Source organism: Cyprinodon tularosa, unplaced genomic scaffold (assembly GCF_016077235.1).
Source record: "Cyprinodon tularosa strain WSP-4 unplaced genomic scaffold, ASM1607723v1 ctg271, whole genome shotgun sequence".
NCBI classification, from domain to species: domain Eukaryota; kingdom Metazoa; phylum Chordata; class Actinopteri; order Cyprinodontiformes; family Cyprinodontidae; genus Cyprinodon; species Cyprinodon tularosa.
Genome location: NW_024038976.1, coordinates 166,800 through 185,612, shown reverse-complemented (window position 1 = coordinate 185,612; position 18,813 = coordinate 166,800). Strand labels below are relative to the sequence as shown.

Sequence of the window (18,813 nt, the reverse complement as noted above, 5' to 3'; positions counted from 1 at the left end):
AATATATTTTTTATTGTAAATATTTGATTAGAATTGTAATGCATGTAGACTTCAGGGAATTTTTACCTCATCTGTCATGAGTGTTGCTATGGATCTTCCAATCTCATGGTACTGAGCCCCCCTACCCAAAGGTCCGAGCAAAATAAACAAAAACCTAGAAGCAAAAGCATAGATAAATAAATGAACAAATACAATGAACATGTTAAATATAAATACGTATCATATGTGATCAACATTGGCTGCTTATGCAACACTGGATGTCAGGTAGGGTACAGAGGGTAAATCAGTGTGCAGAAACCTTGTGGCAATCGGGACTTCAGTCAAGCCATTTAGCAGGACTGCAGGAGAAAGGCGAACAAATGCCACCACTGGCTTGTTCAGAAACTCCAGCTCTCCAACCATCACATTACAGGCCTCTGCCCCCGGTGGGATTTTCTTCATGAAATGAAGGTCTATCTGGAAAATAAAAGGCACAAGGTGCAATATCCTGTACCATTAAACTATGAAGGTGTGGAAATATTCTATGTTTTTTCTCTGTCTTTTCCCTCCTGTCTGAAAACACAGCAACGTCATGTGGCAGAGCTTCTCTATGATTGGTTGGTGCGTTGAGCACCAACCAAAGCACCAGCTGGAGTTGCTTCTGAAGCTCATTGCACGCATCAGATGCTGAGAAATTCATGACGCGCTGCTTTAGCTGCCCAGATGCGCTGCTCCTGCTACTCAAAACGCACTGATGGAACTTTTGCTGTGCCTTTATATGCATCAACCATTTAATTTGGATGTAAACTAGCTGCTTCTGCTGCACCTGCTGTGTGCGGTCTGAACATAGCACTATATGTTCCTTCATTGAGATGATGCCTCTAAAGAAAAAAGGCTAAAGATAAATTCCACACTGCAAAAAAAATGTAATCTAAGTAAATTTTTCTTAAAATCTTAATCTTCTTAAAAGTGCATTTTTTTCTTGAGCTAAGTGTGACACTTTGCCAAATGAATAGGACAATTTACATTGAAGATAAGAAAAAAATATTTCATTTTCTTATTTCAATATATCTTGTTTTGTTAGGGCAAAGAATTCTAATTCCACTGGCAAATAATCTTATTTACCTGCTCAAGTTCAGGTTCAGGTTCGTCCTGCTCAGATCATTTTTACAGCGCAATGGTAACTTTGTTTTGATCTCTATTATCTTTAATTTCAAAAAGGGATTTGTTTTCCTATTATTTTATAGAGAGATTCCATTAATAATCTATAATCTCTTCTAAAGATTAGCACAGTTTATCACAAATGTTTGTGGACTACAGTTGGCATTAAACATAAAACCAAAACACTTATTATGGAAGTTTCTGCAAGTATGGAACGAAATAAACACTCACTGGCACAAAATGTTGAATTTATATTTTCAGAATATTTGTCTTTGTTTCTTTCTTTGTGTTTTGGTACTCAGTGTTGACACACTTTTTATTACCTAACATAGTTATAATCCTAATCCCTCACTCAATGGTCTTCCTCTAAAAGATAACCTCCTAATGCATTTTCCAAAATGGACAGTTGCATAACAGTCTGTTCTGATGTGTTATATAGGTCTGCTCCTGATGTTTTATTCCATCCATCCGTTTGTCCATCCAAGATCGGGTCCATGGATTGGGATTCCCCGTCCCAAGCAACATCCTCCTGCTCAGTCTGGGGTATCCCAGGGCATTTCTAGATCAGATAGACTATACAATCCTTCTAGCTACTCCTGGCTTGTGTTTGAGGTCTCCTTCCAGTGGTCTCCACTACTCCCCTCTAAAAGAACCCAGGATGCATCCTAATGAGACGCCTGAACCAATTAAATTGACTAATTTCATTGCAGAGAAGAAATTACTCTACTTCAGGCTTCCTGAAATCCGGCCCTTGAGGTCCTGTGTCCTGCACATTTTTATTGGTCTCTGCTTCTGCACCTGAATTAAATTGTTGAATTACCTGATCCGCTGCAGTCAAGTTTTCCAGAGTGACCCTAATGACTTGATTATTTTACTCAGGTGTGTTGAGAAGCAGTCACATCTAAAAGGTGCAGGACACTGACCCTAAAACCTTGAAGGATGAATCCAGCTATCCTACTAAGGAAGCTAATTTCAGCTACTTTTATCCAGGAGCTTCCTTCAAGGTCCATGTTTCATGACCATAAGTGAGAAACATAGACAGACCAGTAAATCGAGAGCTCTGTTTTTTGACTCAGCCATTTTACCACTACAGGCCAGCAGGGCTCACTTTATTGCACGGACAAGCTGCCTAATAATGCTCACACCTCTCTGTCTTAAATATATCTACTAATGACCAGTAAGATTTAAACTTTTTACATACTCCATAAGGAGCGATAATTTCTTTTCTCACTCTCACAGTCGTAAGAAAATTGACATTTTGATTTCACAGCCTGTCTTAGGGTTTCTAACACAATGCCCGGGATGAACTTTTTCTTGCAGCATGTACTAGAACAGATGTGCCATCAGTCTGGATTTGGGTGGGTATTGTTTAATAGGAAAAGCTGAGATGATTTCCCCCTTTTTATATATATATATATATATATATATATATATATATATATATATATATATATATATATATATATATATATATATATATATATATATATATATATATATATATATATATATATATATATATATATATATATATATATATATATATTTATTTAATTTGGTCATTACACTCAAGAGAGAATGGTCCGAAAATGCGCTGGTTTTGTTGGTCAAAACAAGTTTCTACTTGCTAACATTGGGTTGTGGGGAATAGGGAAATTTCTTTTCATTGGTGTATTGGCCTTCTGAGTGATTATTTGTCATTTCCTACCTTCTATTTTAAACCTGATAAAATAATCTTTTTCTGAAAATTGTGTTTCTTTGACATTCAAATAATAATTTTTGAGGAAAAAGAAAAAGAAAGCACTTTTAATTGTTGAAATTAGTACCAGAATGCTAAATAGCAAGGCAGTTAAAGTGGAGAGCATTTAGTATGGAGTATTGCATGTCAAATTAAAAAGTTTTCACCACTGACTGCCACCATCAGAAAGATTAATTGGCTGTTGCATGAACAAAGGTGGGCACAGCCACAGAATTTGAACTTAAAATTCATTCAATTAAAAACAGACGTTATTCAGATTTTAACTTCACAATCAAATTGTTTTTTTTTTCGCTACCAATAACAGAGAAGTGTATGTATCTACAATCCAAGAAACACTTTCTAAGTTGACTGACAAAAGAAGATGTTAAGAGCGAAGATTGATGTCAGACTAAAATGCCCATAGAAAACAAAGACAAAGTTCAAGACATCTGAAATACTGTTTTTTGCACAAATAAACAGGGTGTAATATATTCAATACTTTAAACACAGGTTAAAAAAAATAAATAAACATGTAGTCTCACTACACATACCTTGCTAAAGTCCACAGCACTGCTGTCTCTGCTGATGTCACCTTTGCCATCAGGACCCGCTAACTGGGACTGAGACGCCGTTAACTGACCTGGCCAAACCACAAAACAACATTTTTTATCAATTCACTTCATTTTTAAGCTCTAAGTATCATATCAATAATACCATTGACGTATTTACAACTAGGCAATAATAATATTAAATATTAACTTTTCCCAAATGAAGCTTGGTAAAACTCATGTTCATTTAAATTGCCAAGAGAAATCTATCTATCTATCTATCTATCTATCTATCTATCTATCTATCTATCTATCTATCTATCTATCTATCTATCTATCTATCTATCTATCTATCTATCTATCTATCTATCTATCTATCTATCTATCTATCTATCTATCTATCTATCTATCTATCTATCTATCTATCTATCTATCTATCTATCTATCTATCTATCTATCTATCTATCTATCTATCTATCTATCTATCTATCTATCTATCTATCTATCTATCTATCTATCTATCTATCTATCTATCTATCTATCTATCTATCTATCTATCTATCTATCTATCTATCTATCTATCTATCTATCTATCTATCTATCTATCTATCTCCTGTACCACATGCTTCTGGAGAATGAAGGATTACTAATTCAAAACTTGAATACAACATCTAGCCCTTTCATAATTGAATTAAACTTAAATTATTTGCCCCTGAATTATTTTGAGCGATCTGAATTAAATCCGGACCAAATAATAATCGATATATATTTCAAATAAAAAAGCAGCTGAATACTTAAATTCTTGGATTTAGGCTTTGAATGTCATCGATCCAATTACACACAGAAGCAGAACTAGCTTTTTTCTTATTTTGTCATGTAGAATCCTACAGTGTAAATTTATCTTTTCATATTACATTTCTTATTTGAAAATACCACTGGTTGTTATCTTTAAGATATTCCATGAGTTACGTTCGTTACGGTCTGTAAAAACCACTTCTCTCACCATTCTTGTCCAGATGGAGCTCTGACGCTCGTCGGCCAATGTCAGCGATGGAGCGCACAATCGGCAGGCGGTTAGCCAGCTTCTTTTGGTTCTGGTGATGGTGCTGCTTCAGGAGAGTTTCGTGCACCTTTTTTCTAATTTCATCTCCTAGTGGTGAATATAACTCTTGGTGATCTAAGACCATTTCTGGGGAGGAAAAGAATATTAGTTCTGCAAGAGAGCTAGAGACACGTCTGAGATATTTGGTCAAGAGGAAAACCAACATTTTTGGGGTGCATAATTCACACACAATTCATTTCTCAGTGATTTACAACAACAATAAAGAAAGAGAGGTGGAGAACATAAAATCAAAAAGTAAAACAAATATTGCCATGTACATTTAAGCATAATACAAAGAGAAAAAGAACTGTTAACACAAGAAAAAACACTGATATAGGGATTTCCTTTTGTGGATCTGAATAAAAATAAAAGTGACCATGGTGACACAGACCCTGCATGTGGTAGAAGATGCTGCAGAAATCTACAATATGATTGCTCAGGAGCAAATAAATATTACATAAAAAGGACAATATAATGCTCAGATCAACAATTGCCATACGATAAAAAGAAGTACAGATCTGTAAAATAGGATCTGGGGTGGTCTACTAAAGTATCACATTTTCCAGGCTATAAGCCAGCATACTATGGTTAACTTAATTTTAAAAAAATAGATATAACCACTGCATCTATGAGAGCCTCAAAGTTCAAGGAAAAATCCTCTATCATTATAATACACTATAATACTTTCTTTCAGTAACAGAGGTTCCAAATGATAAAAATCACATTACAGCAGTTACCTGCAATCTCTTCAACGCAATTTGCCCTCATGTCGAACAGTACAGTGCCATTAATGATGCAGCTGCGCAGTTCAAACAGACTGTGGAGAGACAGCGTAGCTACGTAGGGTTTGCTCCATCGCTCCCCCCCATCCTCCACATCCTCCTCAAACTTCAGCCACCTGTAAGAGGAGTTTGAGCTGCCATCAAGTACTGCCAGCAGACGGCAAACTGGCTGACCATCTGTTCTAGCTGCAAAAGCAGCACTCGTTTATTCTAGAGGCCCTCACATGTAGCTCTCATTTCTCCTTTTCCCTCTCAGCTTTACTCATTTACTCTCATGCCTTATTGCTTTTTACCAGGGTATCAATGTAAATAAAATATGTGTTATTTACCAACAGTACACTTTACACCGTAATTTTATAAAGGTCACGGATTAAATATAAGAAAATTATGTGGAAATACAAGAACAAGCTGTTTAAATGCAAACATTAGAATATGCAATCTACATTCCTCACAGATCTCTTCCTCCACTGCTCTGCTAAGACTCATTTGACACTGTTTTCTTGATATCAAGCTAAAAAAAGTGCTCACACCTTTTGAGGATTTTCATATTTTGAGACGTTACAACCAAAAACTTCAATCTATCTTTGGATAAGTTGTACTCAAAGACATCAAGTCTTCATTAATTGTTAAATTCATCATTGTTGGAAGGAAAAAGAGATTTTTTTTTTGTTAATTTTGTTTTTCATTGTAGATATGTGTTTGTTCCCCTATTTCAACACTTTGTACGAGTTCATTTCACCCAATTTAAAGCAGCTTGAGATTTTGGTATTTCTATAACTGTTTTCCACTTCAGAGCAAATTGATGATGTATTAAGGTTGTGGTGGCCCAGCTTTGACAACACGAAACATTCCACAAGAGCCACAGATGCACCTTGGACAAGTAATGTACACAGGCAAAAATAAATAATTTCTTTAGGTAAAGTCCTTTAGTATTGGGGTTTATTTTTCCTTAAGCAAGCAAATACAAAAGAACAAAACATTTCCTCCACGCCTCTCTTTTGCTGGTAAAAAAAAAAATATATAAACTGTTAGGATTCCAGTATGTGTGGTTTTTTTTTGTGTTTTCTTTTGTTCTCCCTTTCCACCACTAGATGGTGCCCTCTCATCGTTTGGGCTCCTCGCACACCTGCGGCTCATTGGGTCATCACCAGAGGAGTATTTCAGCAGCGGGCTGTCACTAACTCGACGCCAGAGTGTTTGCCAGTATTGGGTACTCTAGCCAAACTGAAATTAGCTGAGTCTAATTATTGCCTTGTCTCTCTGAGTCTAAGCTTGCCTTTGTCTTTGTTCTCCGGTTGGATGCCTTCGTGATCCACTGGATAAGCCTGGACCTTCTACCCCCCCTGGAAGGAATTATTTGATTCACATTGAGCAAGGGGAAACCTCCACCAGATCCGTTCAAGTCTGCTTCAGGAAAACTGGTGACAGTCCGCTCCATTGCTCCTCTGGACCCAATGCTAGTCTGCCTGTCCGCCCTCCAACGAGTTCATTCATCACTGGATAAAACCCCATAAACTGGATCCTAAGGAAAACCAAGAACCCCCCAAACGTGAGTCCCATTTCCACATATTACAAATCTCAGTCAAATTTCCTATGGGCCTTGAACTGATCATTGTGATTTCCCCTCAGAGTTTCCGGTTCACCAGTCCACTGAGGCTCAACTGAGTTAACCGTGCTGTATAACCTCTCACTCTGTTTTTGTTAACCTACAAATAAACCAGTTAACTTTTAGCCTTGGTTATCTGAGTGTGTCTCTGCATGTGGGTTAGAACCTTAAAACCCTTCATGACACATACACCCACCCATATACATGCTGGTCCTACTATTGACAGCCTATTTATAAACTTAATTCAACCAAATTGCTCATAACTAACCAGAAACACAGAAACATAACTAAATAACCAAAAAACATAATCTCAAAACAAATATCAAACAATAGAGTAAAATAAACAAAACAAATTATCCACAAAAATAAAAACTTAATTTACAAAAACTAATTGACTCCTGCAAAGGTAATGATTTTACTCTATTCTATTTAGAAGTGTTGGAAATACAGGGCCAGAAAACAAATGCTTGAGTTCAATTGTCAACAAATGAGTTCAATTGTCAAACATAATTTCTTCCACTTCGCAAATATAACCTTCTTTTTTTATTTTTAAAGTCTTACTGCAACAAAATGTGAAAAAAATCAAAGGGTGTGAATGCCTTCATTGGGGTCTCTATATGGATGTGTATGGAAGCAGTCACATGATCATTCACATCACCTGGCACTTTCCCTCCACTCAGAGTCCTCTCCATCCCTTATACAGATTTCATCCATTTCTGTGAAGAGGTCATGGGGAATGTGTTCCTCATCATCGTCTTCTGCTCCCAGCAGGAACTGCACCCTCTGGGAAGGAGTGTCTGCAAGTATTTGCAATAAATTGCAAGACATCCCAGCAGATACATAATGATTTTATTAAATATAATTAAATAAAGACCAAGTATATCTATGGCCTATACCATAAAGTGGTGACTCTCTTCCCTCCACCAAGGGAAAGGTTCGCTCTCTGCTCCTCCTCCAGTGTTTCTTTCCATGGTGACGGTGCCTGTGATGACTACGGTTCCTGATACTACCTAAAGGGACGTGAACCCCAATGTAGAGAGTCCTGTGTCCTGGAAAAAAAATCCCCAAGGATTAAAGGCAGGAATAAATAACCTCGCTTTGAGAGTGCAGTTTTTTCAGCTTTGCTGCCTGTTATTAATTGTAATAGCCTCTGTTACATAGGATGGAAAAGGAATTACACCAGGCTAATTTTTGCTATGTTTCAGCCAATTCATTTTTCAGGGTTCTATGTTTTTATTTCCTTATTGCCTGATTTGTTGCTGATGGGTTTGTTTTGAAACCTTTTTGAAATATCCAAAGGAGTTTTGTGTTTCTGTGCTATTAAAAAAAAGTTATAAATAAATAAGTGGCTTTTTAAATTATGCATACAGGTTCTAGAGTTGAATAATATCTAAAAACCCTCCAAATATCTAATTTATTTTCTTATTTTTCTTTCTCTGGCTCCTTCTGAATGGTGCAAAGTAATGCATCACTTAGCCAAATTAATAGTATCTCATCGGTCACCATTATAACTAGTACAACAGCTGACTAGTTCTGACTAGAGCTGGCAAATGGGGGCAGAACCAGTAGCTTCCCATTGCCAGTTCAGTTAGCAGAGTGACTTCCTGATGTTCCTGTCAGCCATTAGGAGCTATACACTGTGGTGGATCCTTCTACCTCCACCACAAAGTTTGTGTAGTTTCATAGTTCTGAAAATGCAGATCAGCTAAAGGTGGAAGCAGCCAGGAACAAACCACTTTCCCAAGAACTGAGGGGGGGAATTTGTTTAAGTTTACTTTAGTTTTTTTTATCACCTTGATATTAAATTAATTGTGCTAAGTTAAAGAGTTATTTTTTTCATGTTTTAGTTTTGTATGGACTTTTTATTTATTTATTGCTTTTCTATTATATTTGGGAAGTTTAGGTTATTCCACCCCTATTTAAGCAGCCTCTGTTCTTTTTCAGTAGTTCAGTTTTTTTTTTTTTTTTGAGTTCCAAATAGGTTTTAGTCCAAACTAACCAATCATCATGTGCCATGTGTTCATTTTTGTAATGGCATCTGAATCCCCTCAGTTCCACTGGATGTAGAAGCAGGCCATATTATGCAGCTATGCTGAGCTTTTTACCAGGTAACCTACTCCACTGGGAGCAATTTCAGTGTGGCGTAACTCTGTGCCTATATCTAGGCTTTATTTAAATCAATAAATGAGTAGTAGTTATTTGGCCAGTATTACCCGTGTCTCGTGTACCTCCTCTTTATCCAGTTACCTTAACTTGTTTTTGTTGAATCTATCATGTTTTTCCAGTTATTTTTCTATTTCAGTGCTCAAATTTGTTATTTCTGTTGATTAACTCTATAAACCAATTTGCTATTGAATCAAAGACCAGACTGTGATCAAAAGTCTCTTCATGTAGTATTTTGCTTTCAAACCTGACTCGTTTTGCTTTTCATCAATTGACCTCCCTAAATGACCTGCTCTTGAATGACATATTTTGGGTGCTTCAGAAACATGCTACACCTGTTAAAAACCTGGAAAAATAAATGTTATGTTCAAAAAAAGGAGATAATAGGATGCAGTTAATTTGTGCTTTCAGAAAACAGTTGATATTTGCTTTTCACATGTCTGAACAGTGGAGGCTGTTCTTAACGGTTTCCACTTAATTCGAAGAAATTATCATTTGAATACAAATTTTGGTGATTCATCTTCATATTTAAGTTTGAAGTAAAAGCAAAAAGAAAAATCCATACACAGAGAAACGAGTAAAAAATAAACTATCAATGTTTTTGACAAGATATTAAAACAAAGTTACAAGTATATATGATCAATTACCACCTGTACCTCTTGGTTCTACTTTTATCTGCATACAACTTGATTATAATCAATAACCTTTTATCATTTGAGAGATAATGAAAGCTTAAAATCCCTGTATCAAAACTTACTTTAAAAAAAAAAAAAAAAAAAAAGATTACATTATTTTTAATCAATTCCTACATTTTTTAATGACTCGTTGACCTAAAGTACTCAATATAATACAGTTAAAAGTTACGTTTAAATGACCAGTTATCTGTTACAGCATGCATACTGCTTCAGAGACTGTACAGCTAGTTATCATTGAAAAGGTTCCTTCACAGATCTCCAAGTTAAAAAGTATAGTGACAAATTAAGATTTCTACTTGCTTAAATGTCAGAACTATAATCATGTCAACATCAAGGTTACATCATAACAGCAAGTCTTGCTTGCTCTTATCAATGAGTTCATACCAACATTTAACAGTTGGCTGTCACCTTTAGCTTTTTATTCCATGGATTTTTTTTATTGCACTTTAAACACTTAATTTCTTTCAGTCAACATTGCTTTCTAATTACTTGCTGTGACCGGCAATGGTTTACATGCATAAGTTAATTGTGCATGGTTTAAAGGTTTTTTAGAGTAGATTGGACTTAGCGGCTTCTATCACATGGGGAAAAAAGGACAGAAACACATCTCTGTTATGTCGTGGATTGTGATATAAAATGTCAATGATTGATAGGTTATTGATGTACGTAACATTATGACCATTACCCTAATTATTTTTTAGTCACTCTGTACTACAACAATAACCCAGGGGTAGTTGGTTAAAGGGACCTCAGACAGGTTGCTGTTGTCGAATACTAAGATGTTATCAGTAGCTTGTTGCAAGGTGGACCCTTTCTTGATCACACTTTTTGTTCATCATCTTCCAAAAATTCTAGTTTGACTAAGATCTGAGAAGTCAGTGGGCCAAATGATTTATTTCAAAATTATTCTTCGGTTTTTGAACCATGTCCACTTAGCAGCAGGGCACACTATCCTGATAAAAAAATGATAAACCTAAAATGAAGTTTTCTGAAATTACAATACTTAAGATCTATGTCTATATTTTGATTACAGTTTAATGGAAATGGTTCAATTCTTTTTTAGCAACGAACATTTAAAGTTTTTGTTTTGATATATTTAATCATTTGCAGATTTTAAGTTTGTGGTTTGTGGTAAGTGTTTAGTTCAAAATAGTCTTCTGAATGTATCATTTGTAAAAGCTTGCTATTGAGTTTCTTACTGAGGTATAATGTTGAAACATTAAAGAACTTTGCAAAATTAAAATAACTTCAATTAAATTCAAGCATGTTTGTCTCAGCTGATTGTACTGTTTAACATTAATCAATTTCTATGCAATAAGATTAATAATGCTTATTTTTTATAGTTAGTTTGGTGTGTAAGTTATTTAACTTACACTTAATTATGACACAAATAGTTTTGATTAGACAAAAGATTTGTATTAAATGTACTAAAAAACAACAACATGATACACTGACTCAGCATATCTGATTTGAAATATTTGAGTTTCACCAGTTGGCTTTACAGTGTACAAGCACAACATATTTTGGAACTGCTCTGAACCAGTCATTCAGCCGTAAATACACATCCAACCCACGCCAAACAAATATATATAATTTTAACATAAAAACCTTAAGGAAATTGACTTTCTGTCCAACATATCCTGCCTACTACAAAATACTATGATGAAGATAAATAATGTTGTAGTGCTCTTCGGTGATCTAAGTAGGACATGACATAATGCTTTATAAGTCGTGCACATTTCAAATGAAAATAGATATGCTATCCAAATTGTTGCTGTGAGCGAAGGAGCAAAAGCAGTAGGGTGTTTTTTTTCAGCTTCATGTAAAAATGGTCAAAAGGTTTTATGGTTAAAAGTTGGGCAGGTTGTTTAACTATTTACAATAATCTGAAAAGGGCTGAGATGAAGCTTCAGAGGCAATGTTATCCTATTCTGCAGAGAGAGAACATTTAGCTGTGCCTTTAGTCATCCTAATTTACTCAGCCCCACCATTTGTAACTGTTTAGGACCTCTTTGTTTTTCTTTGAGTGACGATAAAATTACTGATGCAAACTGAGCTCACCCACAGTTTCTGCCTCCTACTCTACTCCTATCTTAACAGCAAAAAAAAAAAAGAAAAAGCTGTCAAGAGGGAAAGCAGCAGTTGTTAGGACAGAGTGGGTGGATTTAGCAGCAGCAGCCTGCTGCTTTGTGCTTGTTGGTACCTTCAAAATCTTCCTGCTCAAAGTCGGCTCTTAGCTGAGACCGCGCTCCCCCTTGGTCCACCACTGCCTCATCATCATTCCTCTGTGGGACACATGCACCAAAGAAAGGAAAAAAAGATCAGCACAAATTTGTACAGCAGTAGAGATGGAGAAACAAACAAGGATATGGAAATCCTGCAATGTTGCCTGGAAAACAGCGTCACATAAAATCTCTGTTGACATGGTGTTCCCTTACAGCTGAGGGCATTATGAACACACATTACCCCCCTTTGGATAACACAGTTACCTTGGAAACTAATTGCATGTCTTTATGTTGAGAAGAAATGGTCCAAACAGAATGTTTGTTAAGATGGGAGCCATATAAGACCCACTAACTGCAACTTCTATTTTACTTCTGTTCATGAAGCTTGACTCATAGCACTTTGAACCGCTCTGTCATTTAATCTCATCTCATCTTTTAGATATTATGAGCATAAATACTTCAAAAGAATCAAACATTTAGTGTTATTACAATTATTGCTATTTATTGTATAAATTAGGATTACAAATTGGCTGTTTGATATAATGATTTTTATAACAACTCAAACTTATACTGAAAGTGTCTTGTGAGACACCATCTGCAAATGAGAGCTGTTTGCTGATAACTAGGGTATAAATACCACTTTGCAGCAGAAAAAAGAAAAATCATGACATCACATGTTGTCTGCAGGGTCTGCAAGGTACACCTCTGTCTAAAAGACGATTGTAACCACTTCATAGAATACCACCGGTATTCTTTCCTACACTGTTTGTTATGTTACCTACTGTAAATTAGGTAAAATAAAGTTTACAAGTGATGTTAAAGAAGTAATAATCTAATAAAAAGGTTACAAGGTTAAAAGCTTATTGAAAAAGTTACTAAGCTAAGTTAAAAAGAAAAATGTAAGTCCCTGTATCAGTATTAATGTTCTGAGGGCTATGTTGTAAGAACATTTGTTTATATCTTTCTTCCTGTAAGTCACATTTTGTATAACAGCACTTTTTGGATTTTATTATTTACCACATCAGGACTAGTGTTGCGCCGATGCCATTTTTTGGCCCCAATACTGATACCCGATACCTGGCTCTGCAGTATCCGCCCATACCGATACCATACCAAAATGGTATTCGTGCGCTATTTGTCGGTACCACCATCCACATTTAGTCCAGTATCGGGACCCTGCCCGATACTGGTATCAGTGCAACACTAATCAGGACAAGTGTGTGTTTTTGGTAATTACACTGACCTTGATTTTTGCATTGAAAATACTTTACTACTTTAAATGTCACAAAATTAATAAGGACTTGTTCTGTAATCTGATATCCTCCTTTAGTTGAAATTGAATTTAAAAGTATTTCATTTAGTGTCCTATAAATGGTAAAAGATGTATTAAAAGACATATCTCACCAAAAATGGCAGATATTTTTTTTTCTTGCAGTTGGCAGTCCAAAGTTGGTTGGAAAAGACGCTGAAAGGGATCCTTCATTGTATGAATATCAGTTATAAATGACTGATCTAGATAGCAGGTTGCACAAAAACAGCTTTAATATTGGAAAACAGTGCATTGCTGCAAGGTTGCAGAAATACTGTGACACCAGATAGCTACTGTTTTGGAGTGGAGAGGATAACTGCTGCAGGAATGGATCAGTAAAGTTAACACAGCTTGGTGTGAACTGAGGATTTTTCTGCAAACTGAACAAGTAACATCTGAATTTGCTGTAGACGTTATGTCAGAGGGTCTGATATTTTACAGACCAAGAGGACCTGAAAGGGAGATGCTACTTCTATGGATGTTGATATATCTAATGTGAAAAGCTCGTCTAAGAAAAGGTTGACACTGGACAGATCGAGGCTCAGCAGGTAAGAAAAGGTCCTTGTTTCAAAAGTAACCTTATGGTTCTTTCACACTGAACTGGCTGCGACAAGAGTGGTAGATTCACATACTGTCCCTATGAAAGTTGCGTGACCAAGAGTAGTAAATTCCATGCGGTGAGAGTGGGAAGGCACCACAGAGCAGAATGTTAACAGCCAAAGTTGAAAAATGTGAACTTTTCTGTGAAATTGCATTGCGGTAATGGATCAGGGGCTTGTTGTGGTTGTGATGTAGGTTTTTTTACTGCCACGTGGCGCCGACGGATCTGCTAGATGCTCCAAGACATACAGAGCTGTGCTCTAAACTTGTGCGCAATAATCTGATACGATTGATGTTCCTGTTCTTACTCTCTTTTGTCCCTTTATGATAGTGACTGAAATGTATCGCTGGAAACATCTAATTCTTCACCTCTGTGTTGTCACTGCAGAAGTAGTCAGTTACATTCTGAGGTTCCCTTTCCATGTCATTAGAGAGCACAAAAAAAAGTCTTGGGGCTTTTTTTAGAATGATTTCAACCATATTCATCAATAATTGCTAATTTTACAGTTGAGACAATTGTTTCAACAACATATATTGGACTTTGGAGAAAAATATGTCACAAGCACTTTAAGCTAAGAGAAAATCAATTAATCTTGAAATCTTGAAAAAGGATGATGATATTGCTTTGATATTTTTTGATTTTTCTCATTTTACATCAAAATATCCTATATAGTTTTGCCAATCACCAACAAAAAGCAGTGCATAATATGATAAAAAAGAAAAATGCAGTACTGGTTTTTGTTTATTTGCTCTTTTCCAACACCATACATTTCCATCAAACTACAAAGCTTAAGAAAAACATCTATTTGGTTTTAAATTCCCCTTTGAGTCAGAGTCTGCTAGTGTATGTTTCTACCAGCTTTGCCTTTGTCCTCTCTTCTTTGCAAAATAGCTCAAACTTAGTTAGATTGAGAATTCGTTAACATAAACCTTTAGGTGTTACTGCAGATTATCAGTTGAATTTAGGTGTGGGATTTGACTAGACTGTTCTTAATCATTCACTGGTTGCTCCAATGCAAGAATATGAGCCACAAACTCAGGCTAAAGGTCTTTGCAGAAATAGGTTTCCTTCAATGGCTCTTTTACACTGGGTTTCCTGTGACTATGGTGCAGCTGAGGTGTGGGGAAAGCAAGGACCCCAAATCAATAAGATCAATATGTACACCCAAATACACCTTGCAGTGAAGCAGAGATACCAATGCTGTGCGGCTCAACAAAGAGGAAAGAAAAGGAAAGTCCTGAATTTCACAAGCCAACTGGAAAACTCTGGTGCCACAAAGGAAATAACCCTGTTGAATGTCATAATAAAATCAATTGGCCAAAACAAAATAAGCAAGGAAACCGAGGGTTTATTGGAAGACAAAAATAAGGATATTTATGTGCACAGATTACCAGATTTACCCATGGACTTGCAGAAAGAGTATAAACCCATGTAAACTGTTTTTCTGCCAGCCTGATTACCATCAAGTGTTGGTGACTTTTTTGCAGCACCTCAGCACCACGGCTGCACCATTGCCAGTGTGAACCCAGGGTGTTTAGCTCCATCCATTTCCCTATCAACTTTAACCAGCTTCTCTGTCTCTACAGAAGAAAAACACTCCCACAGCATGATGCTACCACTACCATGTTTGCCTGGAGAAATTTTTAAATCAGATCAATCTGAATCTGGAGTCGTACATTTTCACCACATAATGCGTTTTGATTTCAATACAGAAATCATTTGGCTCTCATCTGATGATAACACATTCTTCACCATATTCACTTTTTTACCCATGTAGTTACTGGGGTAAAAAAGCATGTAAGGCTTCTTATAATTTTTTTGCTGATATTTTTCTTTTTAAAAAGGTCTTGTTCATGTTTGTCTTGTCCTGCCAAATGGCTAAAAGAATATTTGCAACTTCTCTAGTTTTATCACAAGCTTTTTACTGCTTCTCTGGTTAATGCCCTTCAAGTCAGGCAGGCAATTTATTAGACAACCTTATCTTAGTAGACTAGCAGTTGATTCATACCAATAAAGAATCCAGATGATGGTTACAACCCTACAATCTGGGTGCTATGATATGTTGACCTCTGTAGACAAATGGTTGCACTAAATATGAAATATCAGAGTTAATGGGGTTAAAATGTTGAAGTTTTTTATTTGTAAACTTTTTTTCGAACCATGTATATTTTTAATTCCGCTTAACATTTATGCACTACTTTGTGTATCGCATGAAATCCAAATAAAATACATTAAAATTTAGGCACAAAATGCGGAAAAGTAAAGGGATAGGGATGCTTTCCCAAGGCACTGTATATCAAAATAATATCTACTGATGCAAATGAAAAGATTTGGATCACAGAAAAGAAAAATGACAGTTTGCTGTTGGGGTGATTATGTAACACTTGTGAAAGGATACGAAGAAGAGATGATGAAAAGCTTTTGATAAAATCAGCAGACACCATTAAAATCCATTCAACAGTGTGTAAAATCATATAAATGTATTATTTTACCTTTTCATTAACAAAACAAATCTTGTCCTGATGGGTTTTTGTTAGGTTTTTGTTCAAGATAAAAATGTTTATCACATTGTGGAGCCTTCCAACTACTAATCACTCAAATTCACAAATTGGCATGAACACTCCAAGTTGAACTGTGCAGCCTCACAGACGCATGGCCATGAGGAACTCGGTGTGTACAAAGGTGACATAACCAGTGTGATAAGTGAGAAGGAGGAGGAGGAGGAGGAAGAGAAGGAGGCAACTAATTCATCAAGTTCAGAAACTCTGTGTTTGCACCTTTAAGCTTTCCTCTCCCCGATTCTTTCCTGAGAAACTCTTTAAATATCACTTCATAATAATTCTGTATTAATTAACAATGAAACATGACAACAGATTTTGACATTAATTGTAATCTTTCTCAGACCAGAGACATTGCTTAGGGTTGCAGAAGGCAGCGCTCGCTTCTCCCAGAAGTCCATCCCAAATCACAGTTAAAGAAGCATTTTCAACAACTCCAGTATGTCACATCATCACATCATTACATTATACACGTTTGTAAATGAGGAGACATCCCTCGCTGCAGCCATATCAAAGTATTACACAATGTCCCAGATAAAAGCACAGAGAACTCGCTGTTAAGAAAGATCCACTCTGTCTGTGACCCCATTTTATTTCCAAATCTATGTTGTTTACATTATGAACTTCAAACTGCATATGACAGAAGAACTGTCCTAAATAGATAAACTGCTTGAAAAGACATTATTCTTCATGTAACAAGCAGGTAATATTTGGGTTTAACAGACTCATATCATTAATAAAAATAATCCTAAGACAGAGAAATATAAGCATTTCCTCTGTGTTAGGAATCCAGTTTTTGTGGGTTGTGTTTTTTGTTTATTTTCCTCCACCACCAGGTGCGCCTGGTTCTCGTTGGCCTTCTCACACACCTGCGGATTGTTGCCTCATTACCGGAGGACTCCTAAGCTGCTGACTGCCACTACCTCGATGCCAGAGTGTTTGCCAGTTTTGGGTACTCTAGCCAAGCTGAGTTTTGCTGAGTTAAACTGAGTTTTCTCACCTGAGTCTTAACCTTGTTCTTTTTGTCTTTGTCTCTCGGCAGGAAGTCATCCTGCAAACTGGATGTTTTGGACCTTCTCCCCCTGGAAGGAATGTCTGAGCGTCAAACTGAGCTGAGGATTCAATCTGGTGGTTTGGATAAACTTTTCCCCAAGGATTGTATAGGCTTCTCTCTGAGCAGGGGAGTCATCTCCACAAGAAACCGTTCAAGTACCGCAGGAAATCTAAGTGGCTATCAGCTCGTCTGTTCCTCAAGGACACACCTCAACCTGGTTAAACCCTGTGCGCCCTCCAACGAGCAAGACTATGACTGGAACAACCCACAACGACTGGATTCAAAGAAAGACACCTTTTTCTGGAAACTCTCGGTTCGCCAGTGTTCAGAGCAGCACTGGACCCTTCTCTACCAGCTCACAATAAACCTGTTAAACCTTCCCCTGGTCTCTCTGCATGTGGGTCAGATCTTTGGATAAAATCATGACACTCTGATTTGAAAAATTCATAAAGAGATAGAGTCAAGTAACTACTTACAGGTAAATCTTTTAATCAGCAGAACAAATACAGGTGCTGGTCATAAAATTAGAATATCATGAAAAAGTAGATTGATTTCAGTAATTCCATTTAAAAAGTGAAACTTGTATATTATATTCATACATTACATACAAACTCATATATTTCAGATGTTTATTTTGTTTAATTTTGATGATTACAAATGACAACAAATGAAAATCTCAAATTCATCATATCAGAAAATTAGAATATTGTGAAAAGGTTCAAAATTGATGGCCCCTGGTGCCACACTCTAATCAGCTAATTAACTCAAACCACCTGCAAAAGCCTTTAAATGGTCTTTCAGTCTAGTTCTATAGGCTACACAATCATGGGGAAGACTGCTGACTTGACAGTTGTCCAAAAGACGACCATCGACACCTTGCACAAGGAGGGCAAGACACAAAAGGTCATCGCTAAAGAGGCTGGCTGTTCACAGAGCTCAGTGTCCAAGCACATTAATAGAGAGGCGAAGGGAAGGAAAAGATGTGGTCGAAAAAAGTGTACAAGCAAGAGAGATAACCGTACCCTGGAGAGGATTGTGAAACAAAACCCATTCAAAAATGTGGGGGAGATTCACAAAGAGTGGACTGCAGCTGGAGTGAGTGCTTCAAGAACCACCACACACAGACGTATGAAAGACATGGGTTTCTGCTGTCGCATTCCTTGTGTCAAGCCACTCTTGAACCACAGACAGCGTCAGAAGCGTCTTGCCTGGGCTAAAGAGAAACAGGACTGGACTGCTGGTGAGTGGTCCAAAGTCATGTTCTCTGATGAAAGTAAATTTTGCATTTCCTT

General features: G+C 36.6%; 1 protein-coding gene across 1 annotated transcript in view; it reads right to left on the bottom strand.

Annotated features, from left to right (window-relative positions):
• LOC119786422 (sodium-driven chloride bicarbonate exchanger-like) overlaps positions 1-18,813 on the bottom strand; it is a 56,114-nt gene that overhangs the window by 14,947 nt on the left and 22,354 nt on the right. The window contains exons 8-15 of the mRNA XM_038289752.1: positions 11,978-12,059; positions 7,813-7,965; positions 7,575-7,713; positions 5,266-5,426; positions 4,430-4,615; positions 3,430-3,518; positions 299-456; positions 67-154 (exon numbers count right to left, since the gene is read on the bottom strand). Of these exons, the coding sequence (XP_038145680.1) occupies positions 67-154; positions 299-456; positions 3,430-3,518; positions 4,430-4,615; positions 5,266-5,426; positions 7,575-7,713; positions 7,813-7,965; positions 11,978-12,059 (1,056 nt within the window). The remainder of the gene's footprint in view (positions 1-66; positions 155-298; positions 457-3,429; positions 3,519-4,429; positions 4,616-5,265; positions 5,427-7,574; positions 7,714-7,812; positions 7,966-11,977; positions 12,060-18,813) is intronic.